The sequence below is a fragment of the Caretta caretta genome, chromosome 3 (genome assembly GCF_965140235.1).
Source record: "Caretta caretta isolate rCarCar2 chromosome 3, rCarCar1.hap1, whole genome shotgun sequence".
NCBI classification, from domain to species: domain Eukaryota; kingdom Metazoa; phylum Chordata; order Testudines; family Cheloniidae; genus Caretta; species Caretta caretta.
This window is the reverse complement of record NC_134208.1, coordinates 197,312,052-197,333,590: the sequence shown is the minus strand read 5'-3', so window position 1 is coordinate 197,333,590 and position 21,539 is coordinate 197,312,052. Positions and strand designations below refer to the sequence as shown.

General features: G+C 42.4%; 2 protein-coding genes across 5 annotated transcripts in view; both read left to right on the top strand.

The window, feature by feature from the left end:
* Positions 1-15,096, top strand: part of B3GNT2 (UDP-GlcNAc:betaGal beta-1,3-N-acetylglucosaminyltransferase 2) — a 148,104-nt gene extending 133,008 nt beyond the window's left edge. For all 4 annotated transcript variants that reach the window (XM_048842641.2, XM_075127227.1, XM_075127228.1 and 1 more), the window contains one exon: positions 12,398-15,096. In XM_048842641.2, the coding sequence (XP_048698598.1) occupies positions 12,407-13,600 (1,194 nt within the window). In that variant the 5' untranslated portion in view covers positions 12,398-12,406 and the 3' untranslated portion in view covers positions 13,601-15,096. The remainder of the gene's footprint in view (positions 1-12,397) is intronic.
* LOC125633405 (uncharacterized) overlaps positions 1-21,539 on the top strand; it is a 146,195-nt gene that overhangs the window by 15,574 nt on the left and 109,082 nt on the right. The window lies entirely within an intron of this gene.

Here is a 21,539-nt window from a genome sequence, read left to right as displayed (position 1 = left end):
ATGTGGGCACAATTGGCAACGGGCTTTGTTGCAAGGATAAGTTCCTGGGTTAGTGGTTCTGTTGTATGGTATGTGGTTGTTGGTGAGTATTTGCTTCAGGTTGCGGGGCTGTCTGTAGGCAAGGACTGGCCTGTCTCCCAAGACTTGTGAGAGTGTTGGGTCATCCTTTAGGATAGGTTGTAGATCCTTAATAATGCGTTGGAGGGGTTTTAGTTGGGGGCTGAAGGTGACCGCTAGTGGCGTTCTGTTATTTTCTTTGTTAGGCCTGTCCTGTAGTAGGACTTCTACATAGAGTGCTTCCGCCGACGTGCACGGGCTGAAATTGTGGAAAAGCAGCATCACTTGCCCCATAACCTCAGCCATGCGGAACGCAATGCCATCCACAGCCTCAGAAACAACTCTGACATCATAATCAAAAAGGCTGACAAAGGAGGTGCTGTTGTCATCATGAATAGGTCGGAATATGAACAAGAGGCTGCTCGGCAGCTCTCCAACACGAGTTTCTACAAGCCATTACCCTATGATCCCACTGAGAGTTACCAAAAGCAACTACAGCATTTGCTCAAGAAACTTCCTGAAAAAGCACAAGATCAAATCCGCACAGACACACCCCCGGAACCCCGACCTGGGATATTCTATCTACTACCCAAGATCCATAAACCTGGAAATCCTGGGCGCCCCATCATCTCAGGCATTGGCACCCTGACAGCAGGATTGTCTGGCTATGTAGACTCCCTCCTCAGGCCCTACGCTACCAGCACTCCCAGCTACCTTCGAGACACCACTGACTTCCTGAGGAAACTTCAATCCATCGGTGATCTTCCTGATAACACCATCCTGGCTACTATAGATGTAGAAGCCCTCTACACCAACATTCCACACAAAGATGGACTACAAGCCGTCAAGAACACTATCCCCGATAATGTCACGGCTAACCTGGTGGCTGAACTTTGTGACTTTGTCCTTACCCATAACTATTTCACATTTGGGGACAATGTATACCTTCAGATCAGCGGCACTGCTATGGGTACCCGCATGGCCCCACAGTATGCCAACATTTTTATGGCTGATTTAGAACAACGCTTCCTCAGCTCTCGTCCCCTAAAGCCCCTACTCTACTTGCGCTATATTGATGACATCTTCATCATCTGGACCCATGGAAAAGAAGCCCTTGAGGAATTCCACCATGATTTCAACAATTTCCATCCCACCACCAACCTCAGCCTGGTCCAGTCCACACAAGAGATCCACTTCCTGGACACTACAGTGCTAATAAACAATGGCCACATAAACACCACCCTATACCGGAAACCTACTGACCGCTATTCCTACCTGCATGCCTCCAGCTTTCACCCTGACCACACCACACGATCCATCGTCTACAGCCAAGCTCTGCGATACAACCGCATTTGCTCCAACCCCTCAGACAGAGACAAACACCTACAAGATCTCTGTCAAGCTTTCTTACAACTACAATACCCACCTGCAGAAGTGAAGAAACAGATTGATAGAGCCAGAAGAGTTCCCAGAAGTTACCTACTACAGGACAGGCCTAACAAAGAAAATAACAGAACGCCACTAGCGGTCACCTTCAGCCCCCAACTAAAACCCCTCCAACGCATTATTAAGGATCTACAACCTATCCTAAAGGATGACCCAACACTCTCACAAGTCTTGGGAGACAGGCCAGTCCTTGCCTACAGACAGCCCCGCAACCTGAAGCAAATACTCACCAACAACCACATACCACACAACAGAACCACTAACCCAGGAACTTATCCTTGCAACAAAGCCCGTTGCCAATTGTGCCCACATATCTATTCAGGGGACACCATCACAGGGCCTAATAACATCAGCCACACTATCAGAGGCTCGTTCACCTGCACATCCACCAATGTGATATATGCCATCATGTGCCAGCAATGCCCCTCTGCCATGTACATTGGTCAAACTGGACAGTCTCTACGTAAAAGAATAAATGGACACAAATCAGATGTCAAGAATTATAACATTCATAAACCAGTCGGAGAACACTTCAATCTCTCTGGTCACGCAATCACAGACATGAAGGTCGCTATCTTAAAACAAAAAAACTTCAAATCTAGACTCCAGCGAGAAACTGCTGAATTGGAATTCATTTGCAAATTGGATACTATTAATTTAGGCTTAAATAGAGACTGGGAGTGGCTAAGTCATTATGCAAGGTAGCCTGTTTCCTCTTGTTTTTTCCTCCCCCCCCCCCCCCCCCAGATGTTCTGGTTTAACTTGGATTTAAACTTGGAGAGTGGTCAGTTTAGATGAGCTATTACCAGCAGGAGAGTGAGTTTGTGTGTGTATGGGGGTGGGGGGGATGTGAGAAAACCTTGATCTATGCAGGAAATAGCCCGACTTGATTATGTAAAGAGTTGTCACTTTGGATGGCCTAGCACCAGCAGGAGAGTGAATTTGTGTGGGGGGGTGGAGGGTGAGAAAACCTGGATTTGTGCTGGAAATGGCCCACCTGTTGATCACTTTAGATAAGCTATTACCAGCAGGACAGTGGGGTGGGAGGAGGTATTGTTTCATATTCTCTGTGTGTATATAAAGTCTGCTGCAGTTTCCACGGTAAACATCTGATGAAGTGAGCTGTAGCTCACGAAAGCTCATGCTCAAATAAATTGGTTAGTCTCTAAGGTGCCACAAGTACTCCTTTTCTTTTTGTGAATAAAGAATGAGTCCTCAGACATCTCACCATTTGCCCTAAGTTTTCCATGGACACTGGTCAGGCTGAGTAATAAAGTTTAGGTGCTAAGAATATATGAATATACAATCCTTAATATATTTTCTAGCACCATGCTATGAGGTACTAAATAATCCAAAAAACATAATAGCATAGTAAAAATTGAAGGGACACTTTTCATCTTCAGTACTGGTTTTAGTCTTGCTCGTCTGATTTCTAAAGGTAAAATAGTAATGGTGAGAAGGACAAGAAGGGTTAGAAACATCAACTATGTAGGAAGGGATTCAGCTTGTGTGTCCTTTACATTGTAAATGTGTGTCTGGGAAGGGTAAGATTAGTTGCCAACAGGAAGAACTTTCATTTTCGAGAAAAAAGAGGAACTCTGCTTTAATTTTGCTAGGTTGTACAAGAGTACCTATGAGTTAGGGTGTCCGTCCAGAGAGGTGAATCTACTAGGAGAAATGGAAATTACAGATGAACGAGTAGTTTTGCCTCCCTGACCCCCTTAAAATTCTGTCCATGGCATTTCCTTTTTACATTGTGTTCCCTCTGTGACTTCTAATTTCTGACTTCCACTTTGGATGGCACTACTTTGTATTGCACAAACTCTTTTTACGATTTTTGGCTTGCTTTTTTTAAAACTAAGATCCTGGCTAGATCACTGCTTCCTACTAAATATTTCAAAGGTGAGAACTTATTGGCTAGGTAAGTGGTGTAATGGAGAACGTTTTATAGAGCATTGGGATTTTTTCCACAGGGGAGAGGGGCTGCAGAGTTTGGATAGTCACCAGTTTACTAGCAAGGTAACCAGTCATTGTGATAGACTTGCTAGAGCAGTCGAATGTTTAATTTACAAGAAAAGGGGAGCGTATTAAGGGATAAACACAGTTGAAATGTTAACCAAATAGCTGAGAATCAAGGTGTACTGAACTTAATGATTCAAGGTATTGAACAACTTATTGAAGAATGAGGCGGATTCTGTATCACTTGAAATCTTCAAATCAAGCAGTCCTATAGGTTAAACCACAACATATTGGACTGCTGAAGTAATTACTTGGTGAAATGTTATGCCATGAGTCAGGTAGGAGATTAAACTAGTTGATCGCAATGGTCCGTTCTGGCCTTAAAAATCTATAAAAAATTAAGTCCTTTTTGTCTCATTGCAGATTCCACAGTCACTCTCCCTAATTCAGATCTTAACTCTTCTTCCAAACTATTCCTTTTTTTATACCTCCCTTGTCTACAAGTTTGCGTATCACCATTTTGAAATATTGCTGAAGTACATCCTTACCTTGAACAAAACTTTGCTGAAAACCTTAATTCCTTCCTAGAGTACTGTGGTTTCTGTAGTTTCTTAAAATTTAGATTTCATATTGAATCCCTTTCTCTGTGTTAAGTATCCTTACAGCTTCTTGTCAACTGTCTAAATGGGCTGTCTTGATTATCACTACAAAAGTTTATTTTCTCCTGCTAATAATAGCTCATCTTAATTAGCCTCTTACAGTTTTTATGGCAACTTTCACCTTCTATGTGTGTTTATATATCTTCTTACTGTATGTTCCATTCTGTGCATCCTATGAAGTGGGCTGTAGCCCACAAAAGGTTATGGTCTAATAAATTTGTTAGTCTCTAGAGTGTCACAAGTACTCCTGTTCTTTTATAAAAATTTAGAGATAGGCATTTAGGTAATCAAGAACGCTGTGGCCAGCATTTTGTCTCATTTTCCTCCTCTTTCTATTTTGAGGTTTTCAGAGCTTTGCCTCTGAATTGGGGTCATGGGTTATAGCTACCCTCCCATCAACTTAGGTTTAGATGCTTTTCATTTAGTCTCACAGAAAAGTGTTAGTGCAGCCAGTATTCCTCTGCCTCAGCTCACCGCCTTCACGGTGCTCCCAGCCCAAAGAGAGAGGAATATAGTTCAGTACCAAACTCAGATGTGCTGCCACTGAACTACTATGCTAACCATTTCTCTTCTGTATTCTCCTATTCCCCCCACCCCCACTCCTTTTTTGCCTGCCTGCCTCATCCCTACTGAGCACCCTCAGCAGCAGATTGTATCTGTTTCTGTATGTAGTAACTTCCCTTACTATCCAAAAAAAGAAGCATGAAATTGGTGATTCAGCCACAGCTCCTGTTGGGTCATACAGGAACTCCAGAGTCCAGACACAGACCTTATCAACCCATGGACTTGCACTGTTTAACTAAAGGTGTGTTTTCAAAACAGTTTAAACTTTAGCTAAACAGATGGAAATTTGTGTCTGTACCAGTCCTTGACTACTGGTGAAGGTGTAGAATCTACTGGTTTTTCTCTTTCTTTGTTGCAGCTGGCAGCAGGGATCATTCTTTTTTCTTTTGAGGTACTAGCTACACTTTTCACTGGCAAAGGTACACTGGTGTAGATCCTTATTGTATGTGTCTTTTTATACCAGTGCAACAGGACTGGTGCATTTTTCCTTAATTTGAAACAGTGGTAGATGAGTCTATGCTGATGCAAGTATATCAGTGTAGCTACACTGATGTAAAAGTATCCAGTGTAGCCAAAGACTGGGTTAGAAGCACACCGGCTTCCTCTGGGCTTACTACTACTTCAGTTCTTATAATACATAGATTCTAAGGACAGAAGAGACCATTATGGTCATCTAGTCTGAATGGCAAAGGTTTTCCATGATACTAACTCCTCCTCCTCACTGACTCTAGTTAAAACCTCTTCAGTAAAGTCTGTCCACATGACCTGCTCAGATTGCTACTACTAAAGTGTAAGTGGCAAAAAACACTGGTCTAGTACATTTTTATGCTGTTACTGCTGGCAAGCTACCTGAACTCAAAATTCACACCACTAGCATTTTGATCAGTCAGTGCAACACCAACAGACCAGATGGAAAACAAGAGTGGTCTTAAGACACAGCTGTGTCTGTTTACACCATAGAAAAACATATGTGGCAGACTGTTACTGGTTTTGGAGTTGTAAATCCAGTTCCCCTGGTTGTCTGGCAACCTTACATCATCTTATGTCCTCAAGCATGAAGTTTTAAAACTGTAAAGTCTATCTAGTGCAACTGCAGTTGGTATCTTTTTTATGAAACTTACTGAGCTACTTGTCAAAATTATAATCCTTCAGCAATGAGTTCTACTGGCTTACCCTTTAAAAGAACATTTTCTTCTTCCATTTTAAACTTCTTGCCTTTTTAGTTTGTGACTCAGTATATAGTTTGGTGAATAATACAAGTGTTCAAATGGCTCTCTTTCTTCTGCTTATTAAAACCACTTTTTTGAAGAAATATAATATATTCAAGAGAGTTAATTGCTGTAGTTTAACAAAAATTGGTGATCTGTTTCTGTCTTGCAAGCCATTAACTTATTCATCGTACTATATGTAAATTATATAGTTAGAAACAATAAAAAAAGCAGTATGTTCATAAAATTTTAATTTAAAAAAATTCTAATTTCCCTTATTAGATCTTCATTATTCAGCAACATATTTCACACAACTTGCATTGTTGCATGGAACTCTGCTTTTAAAAATGGCTTATACTTATCCCACAATGAACTATAACTGAATCTGTTTTGTCAATAGTGATTGCTGATGGTGCCTGCTGTCCTTAGTACATTCTCTTCAGCAACAGCAGTATAACAGTAGATTACAATACATTGAAATCAAAGGAAATATGGTGTAGGAATAAATAGTCAGTTTTCGCACTGAAGAGAGGTAAGCCATGGGGTCCCCCAAGGACCTGTAATGGAATCTGTGCTGTTTGGTGTATTCATTTAATCGGGTGGAAAAGGAATGAATAGCGAAGTGGCCAAGTTTGCACATGATATAGAATTATTCAAGATAGTTAAGTTAAAAGCTGGCTGCAAAGAGTTACAGGGGGATCTCACAAAACGGGGTGACTGGATAGCAAAATGGTAGATGAAATTCAATGTTGATAAGTACAAAGTAATGCAGTTTGGAAAACATAATCCCAACTATACATATATAATGATGGGTTCTAAATTATCTGTTACCACTCAAGAAAAAGATCTCTGGAGTCACCACGGATAGTTATCTGAAAACTTCAGCTCAATGCACAGTGGCAGCCAAAAAGGCTTTAACAGAATGTAAGGAACTATTAGGAAAGGGATAGAAAATAAGACAGAAGATATAATGCCACTATATAAATCCATAGTGTACCCACATTTTGAATATTGTGTCCATTTCTCTTCATCCCATCTCAAAAAAGATATAGTGGAACTGTAATAGGTTCAGAGAAGGACACAAAGATTATCAAAGGTATGGAACAGCTTGTACACAAAGAGAGACCAAAAAAATTAGGGCTGTGTGTGATCAAGAGAGAGAGAAAGAGAGAGAGGTCTATAAAATCATGAATGGTGTGGAAAAGGTGAATAAGGAAGTGTTAGTTACACTTTCCAACAATACAAAAAACAGGGATCACTTGAAAATAATAGGCAGCAGTTTTAATACAAACAAGAGGAAGTACTTTTTCACACCATGCGTGGTGTTATATTAAAGTAAGGTGTGCACCACCAGCTGAACCAACTGGTTGGTGTGTATTCTGTCTCTCTGGATACAGCAAACTTGGTTAATTTTTACCGGTGGAACTCACTGCCATGGGATGTTGTGGTGGCCAAAAGAATAGCTGGGTTCAAAAAAGAACTAGGTAAGTTAATGGAGGATAGACCCAACAATGACTATTAGCCAAGATGGTCAGGGATGCAATCCCAGGCTTGGGGCACCCCATAACCTCTGACTGCTAAAAGCCAGGAGTGGAAGACACAGGTGGATCTCTCCAAAATTGCCCTGTCCTGTACGATTTTTCTCTCACTCTTGTACTAGCCACAGTCAGAGATAGGATACTGGGCTAGATGGACCATTGATCTGACCCAGTCTGGCAGTTCTTATGAAATTTGCTGATGTGAATATAGATGGGACCAGCAATACTGACTATTAAGATTAACCAACATTTCCCATTATAAGACCCTTTTTCAGTTGCTTATCATGTTGCCAGACTTTAACCAGTTGGGCTGACATTATCCATGTTTGGTGTCTACCTCAGGTTGACTGTTTTTGGAAAGTGTCAGCCAAAATGTTTTGGCCATTTCCAAGAACGAGGCTAGGGGAAAATACGTTGTTTTGCAATGCTAAAATTCTGGTGACCTTTTTTTTGAGAAGCTCTAGCTCTGCTTTGAAGCAGGGACATTGTGTCAAGGATGTACCTTTTGCTGTTCCTGTGAAAATCCATCATTTTTTGACCAAGATACGACTTTGGGGGAAAAAATTGTAGTTCACACATGCTTAATAAAGCACACTTCCTTTCTGAGCTGAGTTTCACCATTTATCTGCTGTCAGCAAATATCTGTAAAACCCACTGACAAAGTGTGCCATCTCCCTCTAGTGCTGGTCTACATAGAGGATGGCAATCTGTTCTTGCTATCAGTTACTCTCTTAGCTCAGGTGGCCAAGGTCTGTGGCGGCAGTTCTAGAGGTTCCAACTCTGCTGATGAACAATGGGGGTGTGTGTGTTTATGTGATGCTACGTGATGGAATCTGTTTAAACAATTTACTTTATTAAAATCCTAGGAAATTAAATACCAAAAAATTACATGAAAAGAACATTATGATTGCGACGGAAAACACGCAAGCACTTAAGTTAGGGAATACCAGAATTAAGGTTGCCTGTGTAACTTTAATTCACTCCTCCTGTTCATAGATATTATGATAAAGTCTTTAATTACATGATGGCGTACTATTTTTTTCAACAGGACCCCTACCTCAATCAGTGCACAGGATGGACCTGCTCTAGAGATGAATCACGGTTGTGTAGTGAATAGAGCTGTGCAGGAACTGGAATTTCCATCCCATGGAAAACTTCACTTTTATTAAATCGTTTTGAGTCTGATTTAGAATGAAATGTCAGAAATGAGAAATTTTCTACAGAACAGAAACTTTTTTGAAAAATTCAGTTTCAGAAAAAACAGAATTTTTAAAAAAATGTCTAGACCAGCTAACCACCCGCCTCCCTGGCAAGCTGGCTGAAGAGCCAGGCAATTTGGGGAGCCAGCCACCTTGGGATGTGGTTGCCTTGCTTCCTGGGGAACGTAGGAAGCCAGACAGCTTGGAACGTTGAGTAACCTGGCATCCCGTTCACTGGGGAGCTTGTCAGGTGGGCAGTCTGGGAAGCCTTGAAAGTCTGCTGTGTGGACTGCTGGGAGGGTGGGGAGCTGCCTGGTTCGTATTGAAACTTTCAACAGAATCAGCACATTCCCATGGAACATTTAGGTTCTGTCTAGTCAGTGTTTCCAGTGGAAAACTTCCATCAGAAAATTTTCAACCACCTCTGGTAGTGACGGAGCCTGGCTTTAGGATCCCTGTCTTATTTTTTTAAGAAGTTGAAAGGTATGTAATGAATGAGGGAAAAGATTGCAGGAAGTAAAAGGATGGTCTCATAGTTAAGGGAGTGAAATACCACCCTGGAAGTTGGGATTCTATCCCTGCTTCTGCCATAGAGTTCTTGTGTGGCACGGGGCAAGTCACTTTAAACCAGACATTTTACATGTGGTCGCCAGTTGTGTGTGCCTCACTTTCTGGATGTCCAGCTTGAGACCATAGATTCTGATTCAGAAGTGCTGACCACTCACAGGACTTGTCTACACTGGCAATTTAAAGCGCTGCAACTTTCTTGCTCAGGGGTGTGAAAAAACACACCCCTGAGTGCAGCAAGTTTCAGCGCTGTAAAGCGCCAGTGTAAACAGTGCACCAGCACTGGGAACTATCCTTTTTGTGGGGGTGGTTTTTTTTAGAGCGCTGGAGAGCTCTCTCCCGGCAGTCTGCAGTGACTATGCAAGCCACGTTAAAGTAATATTCAGTAATATAATTCAAGACTGTATCGTAATTTATGTACACAAGGGGTCGAATTAAAGTTGCACAGGCCCAGCCCTGAAAACTATTATGGTGGGCAGGTTTGGTTGTTGACTGGTAAATGCTCTGAGCTTTCCCTTTGTTTCCAAGAGTGGTTTGACTTTCTGTGCTTGTCCTATTTTAATCCTATCATTTTTCACTTACATTTTATGTGCAGCAAGAATGCACTGTTCAAAGGAGAATATAAGTTGCTTACCACCCACTTTTAGATGGTTTTTCCTTCTAATTTGGTTCTTAGTCTTCCAGTTTTTCAGCTATGTCTGATTTAGTTATCCAAAATGTAGTTACCCTTTCATCTCTGAAACACATTCTTGCACTTCCTTTTGGTACTCATTTATTTCTAATGTGTCTGTTTTGGTTTCCATATTGTCGATCTTTGAGTCCCAGACAGTTACTATATTAGTGGTAACTTGTGCTACAACTCCCCAGGCCATATTGGAGAATAAATTATTTGTCCTCAGTGGTGTCAAGCACAGTTTTTGTTGTTGTTGTTTTTTTATACCTAATCTCTCTTGAATTTTGTATGCATCAATGTAATCCAGCGGTTCTCAAACGTGGGTCGGGACTCCAAAGTGGGTCACGACCTCATTTTAATGGAGTCTCCTGGGCTGACATTAGACTGGCTGGGGCCAAGGGCTGAAGCCCTCATCCTGCCTCCCAAGGCCGAAGCAGAAGTACAAGTCCCACTGCCTGGGGCTTTGGTTTCAGGCTTGGACAGGGCTCAGGTTACAGCCCTCCACCCCCGAGGATGAAGCCCTGGGGTTTCAGCTTTGGCTTTTTCGCCCAGGCTGGTGGGGCTTTGGCCCCCCTGCCTGCGGTGGCGGGGCTCAAGCAGGCTCAGGCTTCGGTTCCCCTTCCTAGGGTCATGTAGTAATTTTTGTTGTGAGAAGGGGGGTTGCGGTGCAATGAAGTTTGGAATCCTTGATGTAATCTATTAACTGGTATTTTGTGTTACTTGTTTAATTTGATGTACTATCAGACACAGCAAGAAGAAGATAGTAATGGGAGGAGAAAATTAGATATCATATGATAGATGAAAGTATATGCTTGGAAACAATATTATGTGATGCTAGACTATTGTTTTAAGACTCCTGCCAGGGGAGGAAAGAAAACTATTTAGTAAGTACTGTGTCTTTAAGAAAGAGGAAAAAAAATCCTCTTGACAACCTCGATAAGGTCTGTTCTATAGCTTCTTTTGTATGACTCTGGTCCCTGTGGGGAGGAGGATAGGAAGGGCCATGGCAGGTCTCTCTCCCCTGTTACATTGGCTGCTGTTAGCTTGGGTGTCTTGTTAGTTCTTTAGAAAATGAGAAACACTAGTTTTCTAAAAATTTGTGATGTATAGTTTGATATGGTCTTATGTTTTGGGTAATGTCCCACTTATATTGGTATCTCTTTAGAATTTTCATGTAGTTTGCATAATGTGGGTATTGTTGGGTGTGTGTGTGTTTGTGTATATTACACAAGTCCTTAAGAGTTGACAAGCTGTTGCTGCAAGGTTTATAATGTAAATTGTTCATTTTTTATTTAATTTTTTTATAGGACTATAGAAAAAAACTTGAAGTTAGTTTGCGTTCACTTATAGAATCCACAGGGCTCTTACAATTTATCAGAGGCTAGTATAAAAGATATGTTTGAGGGAAAGGAGGGAGTACTAGTGAGTTTGGGGACAACATCCTGATGAGAAGCTCAGCTTACAGCATAGGGAAGTCATAGGAATTCCAACCAGCCTTATGGATACCTCTCATCCTTCATCTCAGCCTCTCGTGTCTGATAAACTCAAAGCTTTCATTCCCCTTGTTGTCTAGCTGCTAGAAGGAAGAGGGATCAATTTCTCTTCTTCTCAAGAGCTTCCTGGGAGAGTGTGTGTGTGTGCTGGAGAAGAGTAGTAAATCCTCCCGGCAAGGGGGTTGAGGAGGGTCTTAGCTACTTTCCCTACCCTTTTGGTTGCCGCACTAAGAAAGTGGCTTCCTATACCCCTGCCCCTCCCCCCTCTATTCTTTTTGGTAGTCCTCTCCTACAGATTACTTTAGTGTTACCTTCTGGTACAACTCATTTTCTTCCCCAGCAGGAGAATGAAGTTCAGAATTATAAAAAAGATTCACTGCTGCCTACATAGAGGTGAATAGCAGCTTTGAAACTGGCCAAGCTTGTCAATTTCACTTGGCTTCTGCTTGGGAAAGCTAGGGGGAGTGACAAACTGTAGACTCAAAAACTGAGTACTGTAGCGGTTCACATTTGGAAGGATGTCACAACCATAAGGGGTTGTCACAACCCCACCCCCACCCAACCTTATTCTCTCAACCCAACCCAGCCTTAGGCTCACTTTATTACCAAGGAAAAGCTTACCAACTGCTGAGGGCAAATGAGCACTCAAGCCTTGATTATTGTATAGTCAAACATTTTATCTCATGTAAACCTTTTGGAAAGAGATCACTTGCTAATAATTTAGATGTATGGTCAAATGCTTTATTCTGCTTTAGAAATTCAAGCAAAACTTTCCATCGTTGCTTGTTCTCTTGATTGACAAACTTTTCCTTTCTAATGGAACCAAAACCCCTATAGCTGCAAGAGAGAGCTTGTATATTAGAGGGTGACCAATTCATTTTTCATTTTCAGTATGTAAATGTCAACTCTTGGCTTGCTGACTTTTGTACACTGTGAGGTTTAGAAGTGGTCAAAAAAAACTCTTGTATTCCTATGAAATTAGAAACCTGTTTGAAAAAGATTGAATAAAATCTAACCATCATTTTTCTTTTCAGATATGAGAAATGAGTGTTGGACGCAGAAGACTAAGGCTGCTGGGAATTCTGATGATGGTAAACTTTTTTATTTATGTGATTGTGGAAGTCTCCAAAAGTGGTGGTCAAGAGAAGAATACAAAAGGACAGGTTATAATACCCAGCAGCAAGTTCTGGAGGAAATACACTCCTCACAAGGCCTATTGGAACAAACAGCAACAGAAGCTGGAATTCTTGTACAACCCCATTTTGACCTTGCTTTCCAATATGACTGTGGAAGAAACCTTAATTTCTAATACTAGTGTTCTGAATTCCTGTGACCCTGATCCATCAGTAACATCAGAGGTTAATGACTTTGCAACGTTGCCAGACAGATTTAAAGACTTCCTGCTTTATTTAAGATGTAGAAATTATTCATTATTAGTGGATCAACCAAAAAAGTGCAAACACAAACCTTTCCTGCTACTGGCTATCAAGTCACTTATACCACATTTTGATAGAAGGCAAGCAATTAGGGAATCTTGGGGTAAAGAAATACAATCAGGGGATGTAACAGTTGTAAGGGTCTTTTTGTTGGGACAGACCCCTCCAGAAGATAACTTTCCTGACCTTTCAGACATGCTGAAATTTGAGAGTCAAACCCACCAAGACATTCTTCTTTGGAACTACAGAGACACTTTCTTCAACTTGACTCTGAAAGAGGTGCTGTTTCTTAAATGGGTCAGCAGCACGTGTCCAGAGGCCCAGTTTATTTTTAAGGGGGATGATGATGTTTTTGTGAATACCCACCAGATCCTGGATTACTTGAAGAATTTATCAAAGGACAAAGCAAAAGACTTATTTATAGGTGATGTGATCAAAGATGCTGGACCTCATCGAGAAAAAAAATTAAAGTACTACATTCCAGAAAGTGTTTTTGAAGGTTCTTATCCTCCATATGCAGGAGGTGGTGGGTTTCTGTACTCTGGTGATCTGGCATTAAGACTGAACAATGCATCTGACCAGGTCCTCCTCTATCCTATTGATGACGTTTATACTGGAATGTGCCTTCAGAAACTTGGGCTTGCTCCGGAAAAACACAAAGGCTTCAAAACATTTGATATTGAAGAGAAACACAGGAATAACATATGTTCCTACACAAACTTAATGTTAGTACATAGCAGAAAACCTCAAGAAATGATTAAGATTTGGACACGCTTGCAGGATCCACACTTAAATTGTTAAATGTTTAAAGTAACATGCGTAAGTGTCTTCAATTTATTTTCCAAGATTGGGTCTAATTTCTTCATTGAATCATTAAAACTCCTCTTTGTTCTCACTTAATGGTTTTTAAAGTTACTTCTCTTAAAAATCATTAGCTAGAAACATTTGTTCAGTACTTCTAAAAGTAAAAATAATACTAGAATAACAAATTTTTGAGTGTGGCATGAAGATTTAGTCCTAATCTTTCCACTGTCTTAGCAGTTATTATGTTTCAATATTTCATCTACAAATTTTAAAATAGACTTCAGAAGTTATAACAAAAAATTCTTCATTGATTCATGGTTAGCTATCACCATAATGTTGAAAGCATGGATTGCCCACTTTTCATTGCTAGTGCATCTTATTTTAATTGTGGTGGTAGAAGCTGTAAACACAGACTTTTTTTCCTGAGAAAACTTGTCTGTTTGAAATAGCATTTGTAACGTAAAAATTCAGAAATTGGGGAAGTCTAATTTTTACACAAAGTAAAAAAAAAATAAAAAAAAATAACTTTAAAAAATTACACTAATTATTGAAAGGTGTTTTGATTTTGTAACTCTTCCTCTATCATATGCTACTTCTGAACAGTATTCTCTCATTTAAATGTGATCTGCTGTGCAAAATGTGTCTGCCTGTATCTGAAAGGATACTAAATCTCTACCTTTTATGTAATGATACTTTATATCTTATAAAATCACAATATAATTTCAAATGGGATAAAATTTAAGAGCTGGACATGTAAGGAAGAGGATAGGTTTTATGTTGGACTTTGCTAATAGGCAGATTTTTGTCTTGAATTTCAGTTAAGCTTTATAAATCAAAGTTCTTCTGTCACTCATTTTATTTACAGAAAAGGCTGCTCTGGCCAGTCCTTGTTTTCTGTTTTGGTGTTAAAAACAATCATCAGGTAGCTTGATTTGATATGGATAACTGAAGTCTGAAATTGCACATCACTCAGGAAAGCTTGGTTTGGATCTCCTCTATAAACTGATGATGATAAACTCAGAACAATATACATCTTAAACGTTTCAAGTTTTGAAAGTGAGATTTGGAAATTGCATGATGTGTCATACAGCATGTTTCCCAAAACTCTAGAAATCTTTTCTTGCCATATTTCCACATGTTGCTTATATGAGAATTTGTTCTAAGTAATGACCCCTTCTTTGTATATATAGGAGTGCCTGTCTATTTATTGTTCAGATTGAAGACCAAAATGTTTTCTTAAATATATTTGTGTAACGTTTTATTTGTATACATTGTTGTCAGTCAAATATTTAAATAGAGCATGATATTTTAAATCTGTTGATGTAACATGTTAAATACAGTTAATTGTTTTTGAATTTGAAAAATAAAATTGTGATTTAAGTAGTTCTCATGTGCCTCTTGTATAATCTGTATATAATACAAAGCTGTAAAACTATCAAACCCTTCACTGCATAATCAGTAACAAGCTATATTAAAGAATTTTTTTAAGTCTATGGTCAGTTAGGAGTTTATTATTCAGCATATTCCTGTTTTAATCCGAGAATGCAATAGAGACTGAAGAAAAACAGATGTTGAATGGTGATTATGTATTAACTTCCTAGGCATTGTAATGCAGCTAAGTTAAGACAACACTAAATAGTAAGGAGCAGGAATAACTTTTTATGTCCTTAGAAAAACTATCATGGTGTTTAGAAACGGAACCCGTTCATGCTGACCTCCATGCTTTTCAGCAGAATAGAAAGTGATATTGAAAAGACACTTGGGATGAATTTAAAGCGTGGCAGTTGTGCCCAGAATTTTATATTTGTTTAAAGATTCCCCCCCCCCCCCCAAAAAAAAAAAGTCATAGCCACAATACTTCTTCACACGTTAGAACTCTCCTTCTTCCCCTCCCTTCTTCAGCTAACTCAGGCTCAGACTACAGGGTTATAAAATGGAAGTGTAGACATTCGGAGCCTGGGCTCTGCGACCCACCACCTCGCATGGTCTCAGTGCCTGGTCTCCAGCATGTGCCCGAATGTCTACACTGCAATTTTATACCCCTGCAGCCTCAGGCACATGAGCTTCAGTCAGCTGAAGGGGGCCAGCTGCACAAGTCTTTTGTTGCAGTGTAGATGTATCCATAGACTGGTGTGTGTGTAGAGAATGGAGCATGTTTGTGGGTGAGGATGCAGGTGCATATGTATGTGATGTTAGCTAGTTTTTCTAGACATGGAAGGGCCAGCACCTAGAGAGAAAATGGGGAAGGTGCCTATCTCCATTAAGGAGATTGCATGCTTCCTCTTTTGTTCTGAGAGAATGTCCCATACTGAGATTTTTTTCCCCTGTGAAAAGTTTCCCTTCATATTTCTAGGAATTTTCCTTTCTGGAATGGAGTGCAACATTTAATGGATTTAAGTTATCACCTGATTTCAGCCTCAGGGTGGTGGGAAGGGAAGAAAGATAGGAACTTATAGACGGAACAGGAAAGGAATAGCAGTGAAAAGATTGGGGACCTTGTGGAAAGAGGGAGGTATGGAAGGAATTTGGAAGACCCAAAGTGATTAGGGAGGGAGGGGGAGAGGAAGAGACTGGGCACTTGGTGGTAGGGAAGTAATAGGGAAAAGATGTATTAGAGGCCAGAATAGAACAGGGATCGGGGGAAAACAATGCAAATTAAGTAGAACAGAAGAATGGTATTTGGGGGGGGGGGGGCCACCCAGGACATGGGGCCAGGGGCAACATGTACTGACAACAAAAGATCAGAGACAGAGGAGATGATAAAACAGAAGAAGTTTAAGGTTAGAGAATTTAAATTGTTCAGGCTCCTTATTTAATCGTAATAGCAGCATTGGTGTGCTGGGTATTTCAGAAACATAAAGCATGCAGTCTAGTATAAGTGAAGTGGTGATGCAGTTGAGTGGGCATGCAGTGTGTTGGAAGGCTAAGTTAAAGGGACATGAGATGAAGCAAGAACAAGGGTGAGTTACTGGTCGAATGATATAAAAAAAAACTTTGTAGCAGGGATTTGAAGGAGAGGAGTGAGATCACTGGGAGTAATGGAGGAGGGAGGCTATTGCCGCTATAGAGAGCTGCATGAGAAATGCAAAAATTTAAAAGTGCATTTTAATTAAAATAAGTAAACTAACTAGAATGTGTGTGGAACGAGCCAAGGTGAAAGCACAGATTGCTCCATGTAGAGTGTGAGGAAGTTTAACCTTCCTGAGGGTTCAGAAGGAAATAAATGGTGGTAGCTGAGATCTGGAACCAGTGTGATACATTCAGCATGACAGACAAGGAAGGTAGCGTTTGGCTGCAGCTTAGTGAATAGAACAGAGACAGGAGAGAGGAGGAGGCAGCAGCAGCATTATTTCCCTGGTAGATGGATCAGTCTATGCCAGACTTAGCTTTCAGGGGCTACTTATTTACTTGTTTGCTGGGTCTTTATCCTTAACTGTATCAAGGTGAGGATTAGGGGATGTGAAGCATGGTGGTGGAGCTTCAGACCGAAGCTGACGTGCAGCTGGAGATTCCGGAGGCTCAGTCATGGTTAGCAAGGCCTAGGCTGTGAGAAGAAGCAGAAGTGTCCCTCCTCCCTTTTAGGAGGGAAGGGAGGAGGGACACGCTGTGTATGCGCAGCATGGGGGGAGAAGCTGCTACTCTTACTCCTAACAACCCAAAAGGGCTAGCAGCGTTTCCTATGTTGTCTTGCTCTCCTGCAGCTGTGCATGATATTACAGCTGCTATGCAGCTTGACATCCAAGGGAGATTTGTAAGTGTCATGTGAGAGATGAGATTTGGCAAGTCTGTCTAAATCTTTTTGGTTTCAGAGTGGTAGCCGTGTTAGTCTGTATCAGCAAAAAAACCGAGGAGTACTTGTGGCAGCTTGGAGATTAAGGCCTGGTCTACACTACAAGTTTATGTCGAATTTAGCAGCGTTAAATCGAATTAACCCTGCACCCGTCCACACAATGAAGCCACTCTGAACTTGGATACACTGGCCAGGTGTACAGGAAAAGCCCCAGGAACTTTTGAATCTCATTTCCTGTTTGGTCAGGCGAGCTCATCAGCACAGGTGACCATGCAGAGCTCATCAGCACAGGTGACCATGCAGTCCCAGAATCGAAGAAGAGCTCCAGCATGGACTGAACGGGAGGTACTGGATCTGATCGCTGTGTGGGGAGAGGAATCTGTGCTATCAGAACTACGTTCCAAAAGACAAAATGCCAAAACATTTCAAAAAATCTCAGAGGCCATGAGGGATAGAGACTACAGCAGGGACGCAACACAGCACCGCGTGAAACTTAAGGAGCTCAGACAAGCGTACCAGAAAACCAAAGAATCAAACAGACGCTCCGGGACAGAGCCCCAGACATGCTGCTTCTACATTGAGCTGCATGCAATTCTAGGGGGGGCCGCCACCATTACCCCACCCCTGTCTGTGGACTCCGACGAGGGGTACTCTCCACCATGCCTGAGGATTTTGCGGACGGGAAAGAGGAGGAGGAGGAGGAGAGCACATAGCACACCTTTCTCCCCGACAGCCAGGATCTTTTTATGCATTGAAATACTGAAATACCCTCCCAACCTAACCAAGCCGGAGAAGGGACCTCTGGTGAGTGTACCTTCTAAAACTGTTGTTATAAAAGCAAGCATTTTTTAATGATTAATTTGCCCTGAGGACTTGGGATGCATTCGTGGCCAGTACAGCTACTGGAAAAGTCTGTTAACGTGTCTGGGGATGGAGCGGAAATCCTCCAGGGTCATCTCCATGAAGTTCTCCTGGAGGTACTCTAAAAGCCTTTGCAGAAGGTTTCTGGGGAGAGCAGCCTTATTCCGCCCTCCATGATAGGACACTTTACCACACCATGCTAGTAGCAAGTAATCTGGTATCATTGCGTGACAAAGCCTGGCAGAATATGGTCCTGGTGTTTGCTGGCATTCAAGCAACATCCGTTCTTTATCTCTCTGTGTTATCCTCAGGAGAGTGATATCATTCATGGTAACCTGGTTGAAATACGGGAATTTAATAAAGGGGACATTCAGAGGTGGCTGTTTGTTTGTCTGTGGCTGAAAAGAAATCCTACCCGCAGTTAGCCAAGCGGGGTGGGAGCCCATTGGCGCTGAGCTGTTCGTGTTTGGCTAGCAGTGATCTTCCCTGATACCAGCCATGCGGTGGGGGGAGGGGTAAAGCGATCATCCCAGAGAATTGGAGTGGGGGGGGGGTTAGTTTGGTTTCTGCTGCTGCACGTTAACACTAAAACCGCAGCACTAAATGGCCAACTCAACAGGCTTTGCTTGGTATGAGAAAGGAGGGTGCTGCTGTTATGAAGGTTGCAGAAGCCTAAAGCGGAATTCTGTTGCCCGTGTGAGATCTCTAACACCAAAGCCACAGGTACTTAATATAAGATGCAAAATGCAACCTTGTACCGAAGTCACATGTGCTATGTAATGTGAATAGTGTTCACTGTGAAAGACTATAGCCATTGTTCTGTAAAATGTATCTTTTTAAATACTTCACTCCCTTTTTTTCCTCCTGCACCTGCAAATGTTTCAAGCCTCCCTCCTCCATCCCAAAGACTAACTCAGATAAGGCAGCGAAAAAAACACGCGCGTGATGAAATGTTCTCTGAGCTCATGCAGTTGTCCGGCATGGACAGAGCTCAGCAGAATGTGTGCAGGGACACAGTAGCACAGTACAGGAAAGCGGCCAATGAACATGAGGACAGGAGGGACGATCGAGATGAGAAGTGGTGTCAGGAAGATCAAAGGAGGCAGTATGCAGTGCTGGGGCTACTGCGGGATCAAACGGACATGCTCCAGCGTCTGTTGGAGGTTCAGGAACGGCAGCAGGATCACAGACTGCCACTGCAGCACCTGTTTCACCGCCCTCCTTTCTCCCCAAGTTCCATAGCCTCCTCACCCAGACGCCCAAGAACACAGGGGCAGGAGGCTCCGGGCAACAGAAGGCTGTCATTCAACAAGTTTTGAAGTGGCCTTTTCCTTCCCTCCTACCCTCCTCCCACACCCCACCCGGGCTACCTTGTGAGTTATCTCCCTATTTTTAGAATCAATTAATAAAGAATACATGGTTTTTAAACGATAGTGACTTTATTTCTTCTGCAAGCAAGCTGTGATCGAAGCGGGGAGGACGGGTTGCTTACAGGGAATTAGTCAACCAAGGGGGTGGGTTTTCATCAAGGAGAAACCAAGAGAAGCGTCACACGGTACCCTGGCCAGTCATGAAACTGGTTTTCAAAGCTTCTCTGATGTGCAGCGCTTCCTGCTGTGCTCTTCTAATCGACCTGGTGTCTGGCTCCGCGTATTCAGCAGCCAGGCGATTTGCGTCAACCTCCCACCCCGCCATAAACATCTCCCCCTTACTCTCACAGAGACTGTGGAGCACACAGCAAGCAGCAATAACAATGGGAATATTGGTTTCGCTGAGGTCTGAGCGAGTCAGTAAACTGCGCCAGCGACCCTTTAAACGTCCAAATGCACATTCTACCACCATTCTGCACTTGCTCAGCCTGTAGTTGAACAGCTCCTTACTACTGTCCAGGGTGCATGTGTACGGCTTCATGAGCCAGGGCATTAAGGGGTAGGCTGGGTCCCCAAAGATAACTATAGGCATTTCAACATCCCCAACAGTTACTTTCTGGTCTGGGAAGTAAATCCCCTCCTGCAGCTGGTTAAACATGAACACAAGCATCATGAATCTTTCCCGGCCATCCCACGTTGATGTTGGTGAAACGTCCCTTGTGATCCACCAGGGCTTGCAGCACCACTGAATAGTACCCCTTGTGGTTTATGTACTGGCTGCCCTGGTGGTCCGTTTCCAAGATAGGGATATGCGTTCCATCAATAGCCCCACCACAGTTAGGGAATCCCATTGTAGCAAAGCCATCTATTATGACTTGCACATTTCCCAGAGTCACTACCTTTGATAGCAGCAGCTCAATGATTGCATTGGCTACTTGCATCACAGCAGCCCCAACAGTAGATTTGCCCACTCCAAATTGATTACCGACTGACCGGTAGCTGTCTGGCGTTGCAAACTTCCATAGGGCTATCACCACTCACTTCTCAACTGTGAGGACTGCTCTCATCTTGGTATTCTTGCGCTTCAGGGCAGGGAAAAGCAAGTCACAAAGTTCCATGAAAGTGCCCTTACGCATGCAAAAGTTTAGGAGCCACTGGGAATCATCCCAAACCTGCAACACTATGCGGTCCCACCAGTCTGTGCTTGTTTCCCAGGCCCAGAATTGGTGTTCCACGGCATGAGCCTGCCCCATTAACACCGTGATCTCCAAATTGCCAGGGACCACGGTTTTAGAGAAATCTGTGTCCATGTCCTCATCACTCTCGTCACCGCACTGCCGTCACCTCCTTGCCTGGTTTTTCAGGTTCTGGTTCTGCATAAACTGCATGATGATACGCAAGGTGTTTACAATGGTCATAACTGCTGCGGTGAGCTGAACGGGCTCCATGCTTGCTGTGCTATGGCGTCTGCTCAGGCAATCCAGGGAAAAGGGCGTGAAATGATAGTCTGCCGTTGCTTTCACAGAGGGAGGGTTGACTGATGACATTTCCCCTTACCATCTGCAACAAATTTTTGGCCCCATGAGGCATTGGGAGCTCAGCCCAGAATTCCAGTGGGCAGCGGGGACTGCGGGAACTGTGGGATAGCTACCCACAGTGCACCGCTCGGAATGTCGACGCTTGCCACGGTACTGTGGATACACTACGCCAAATTAGTGTGGACGCATGCACTCGACTTTATACAATCTGTTCCCAGAAATCGACTTCTATAGAATCGGAGTAATTTCGTAGTGTAGACAAGGCCTAACAAATTTATTTGGGCACAAGCTTTTGTGGGCTAAAACCCAGTGGGTTTTACAAAAGCTTATGCCCATATAATTTTGTTAGTCTCTAAGGTGCCACAAGTACTCCTCGT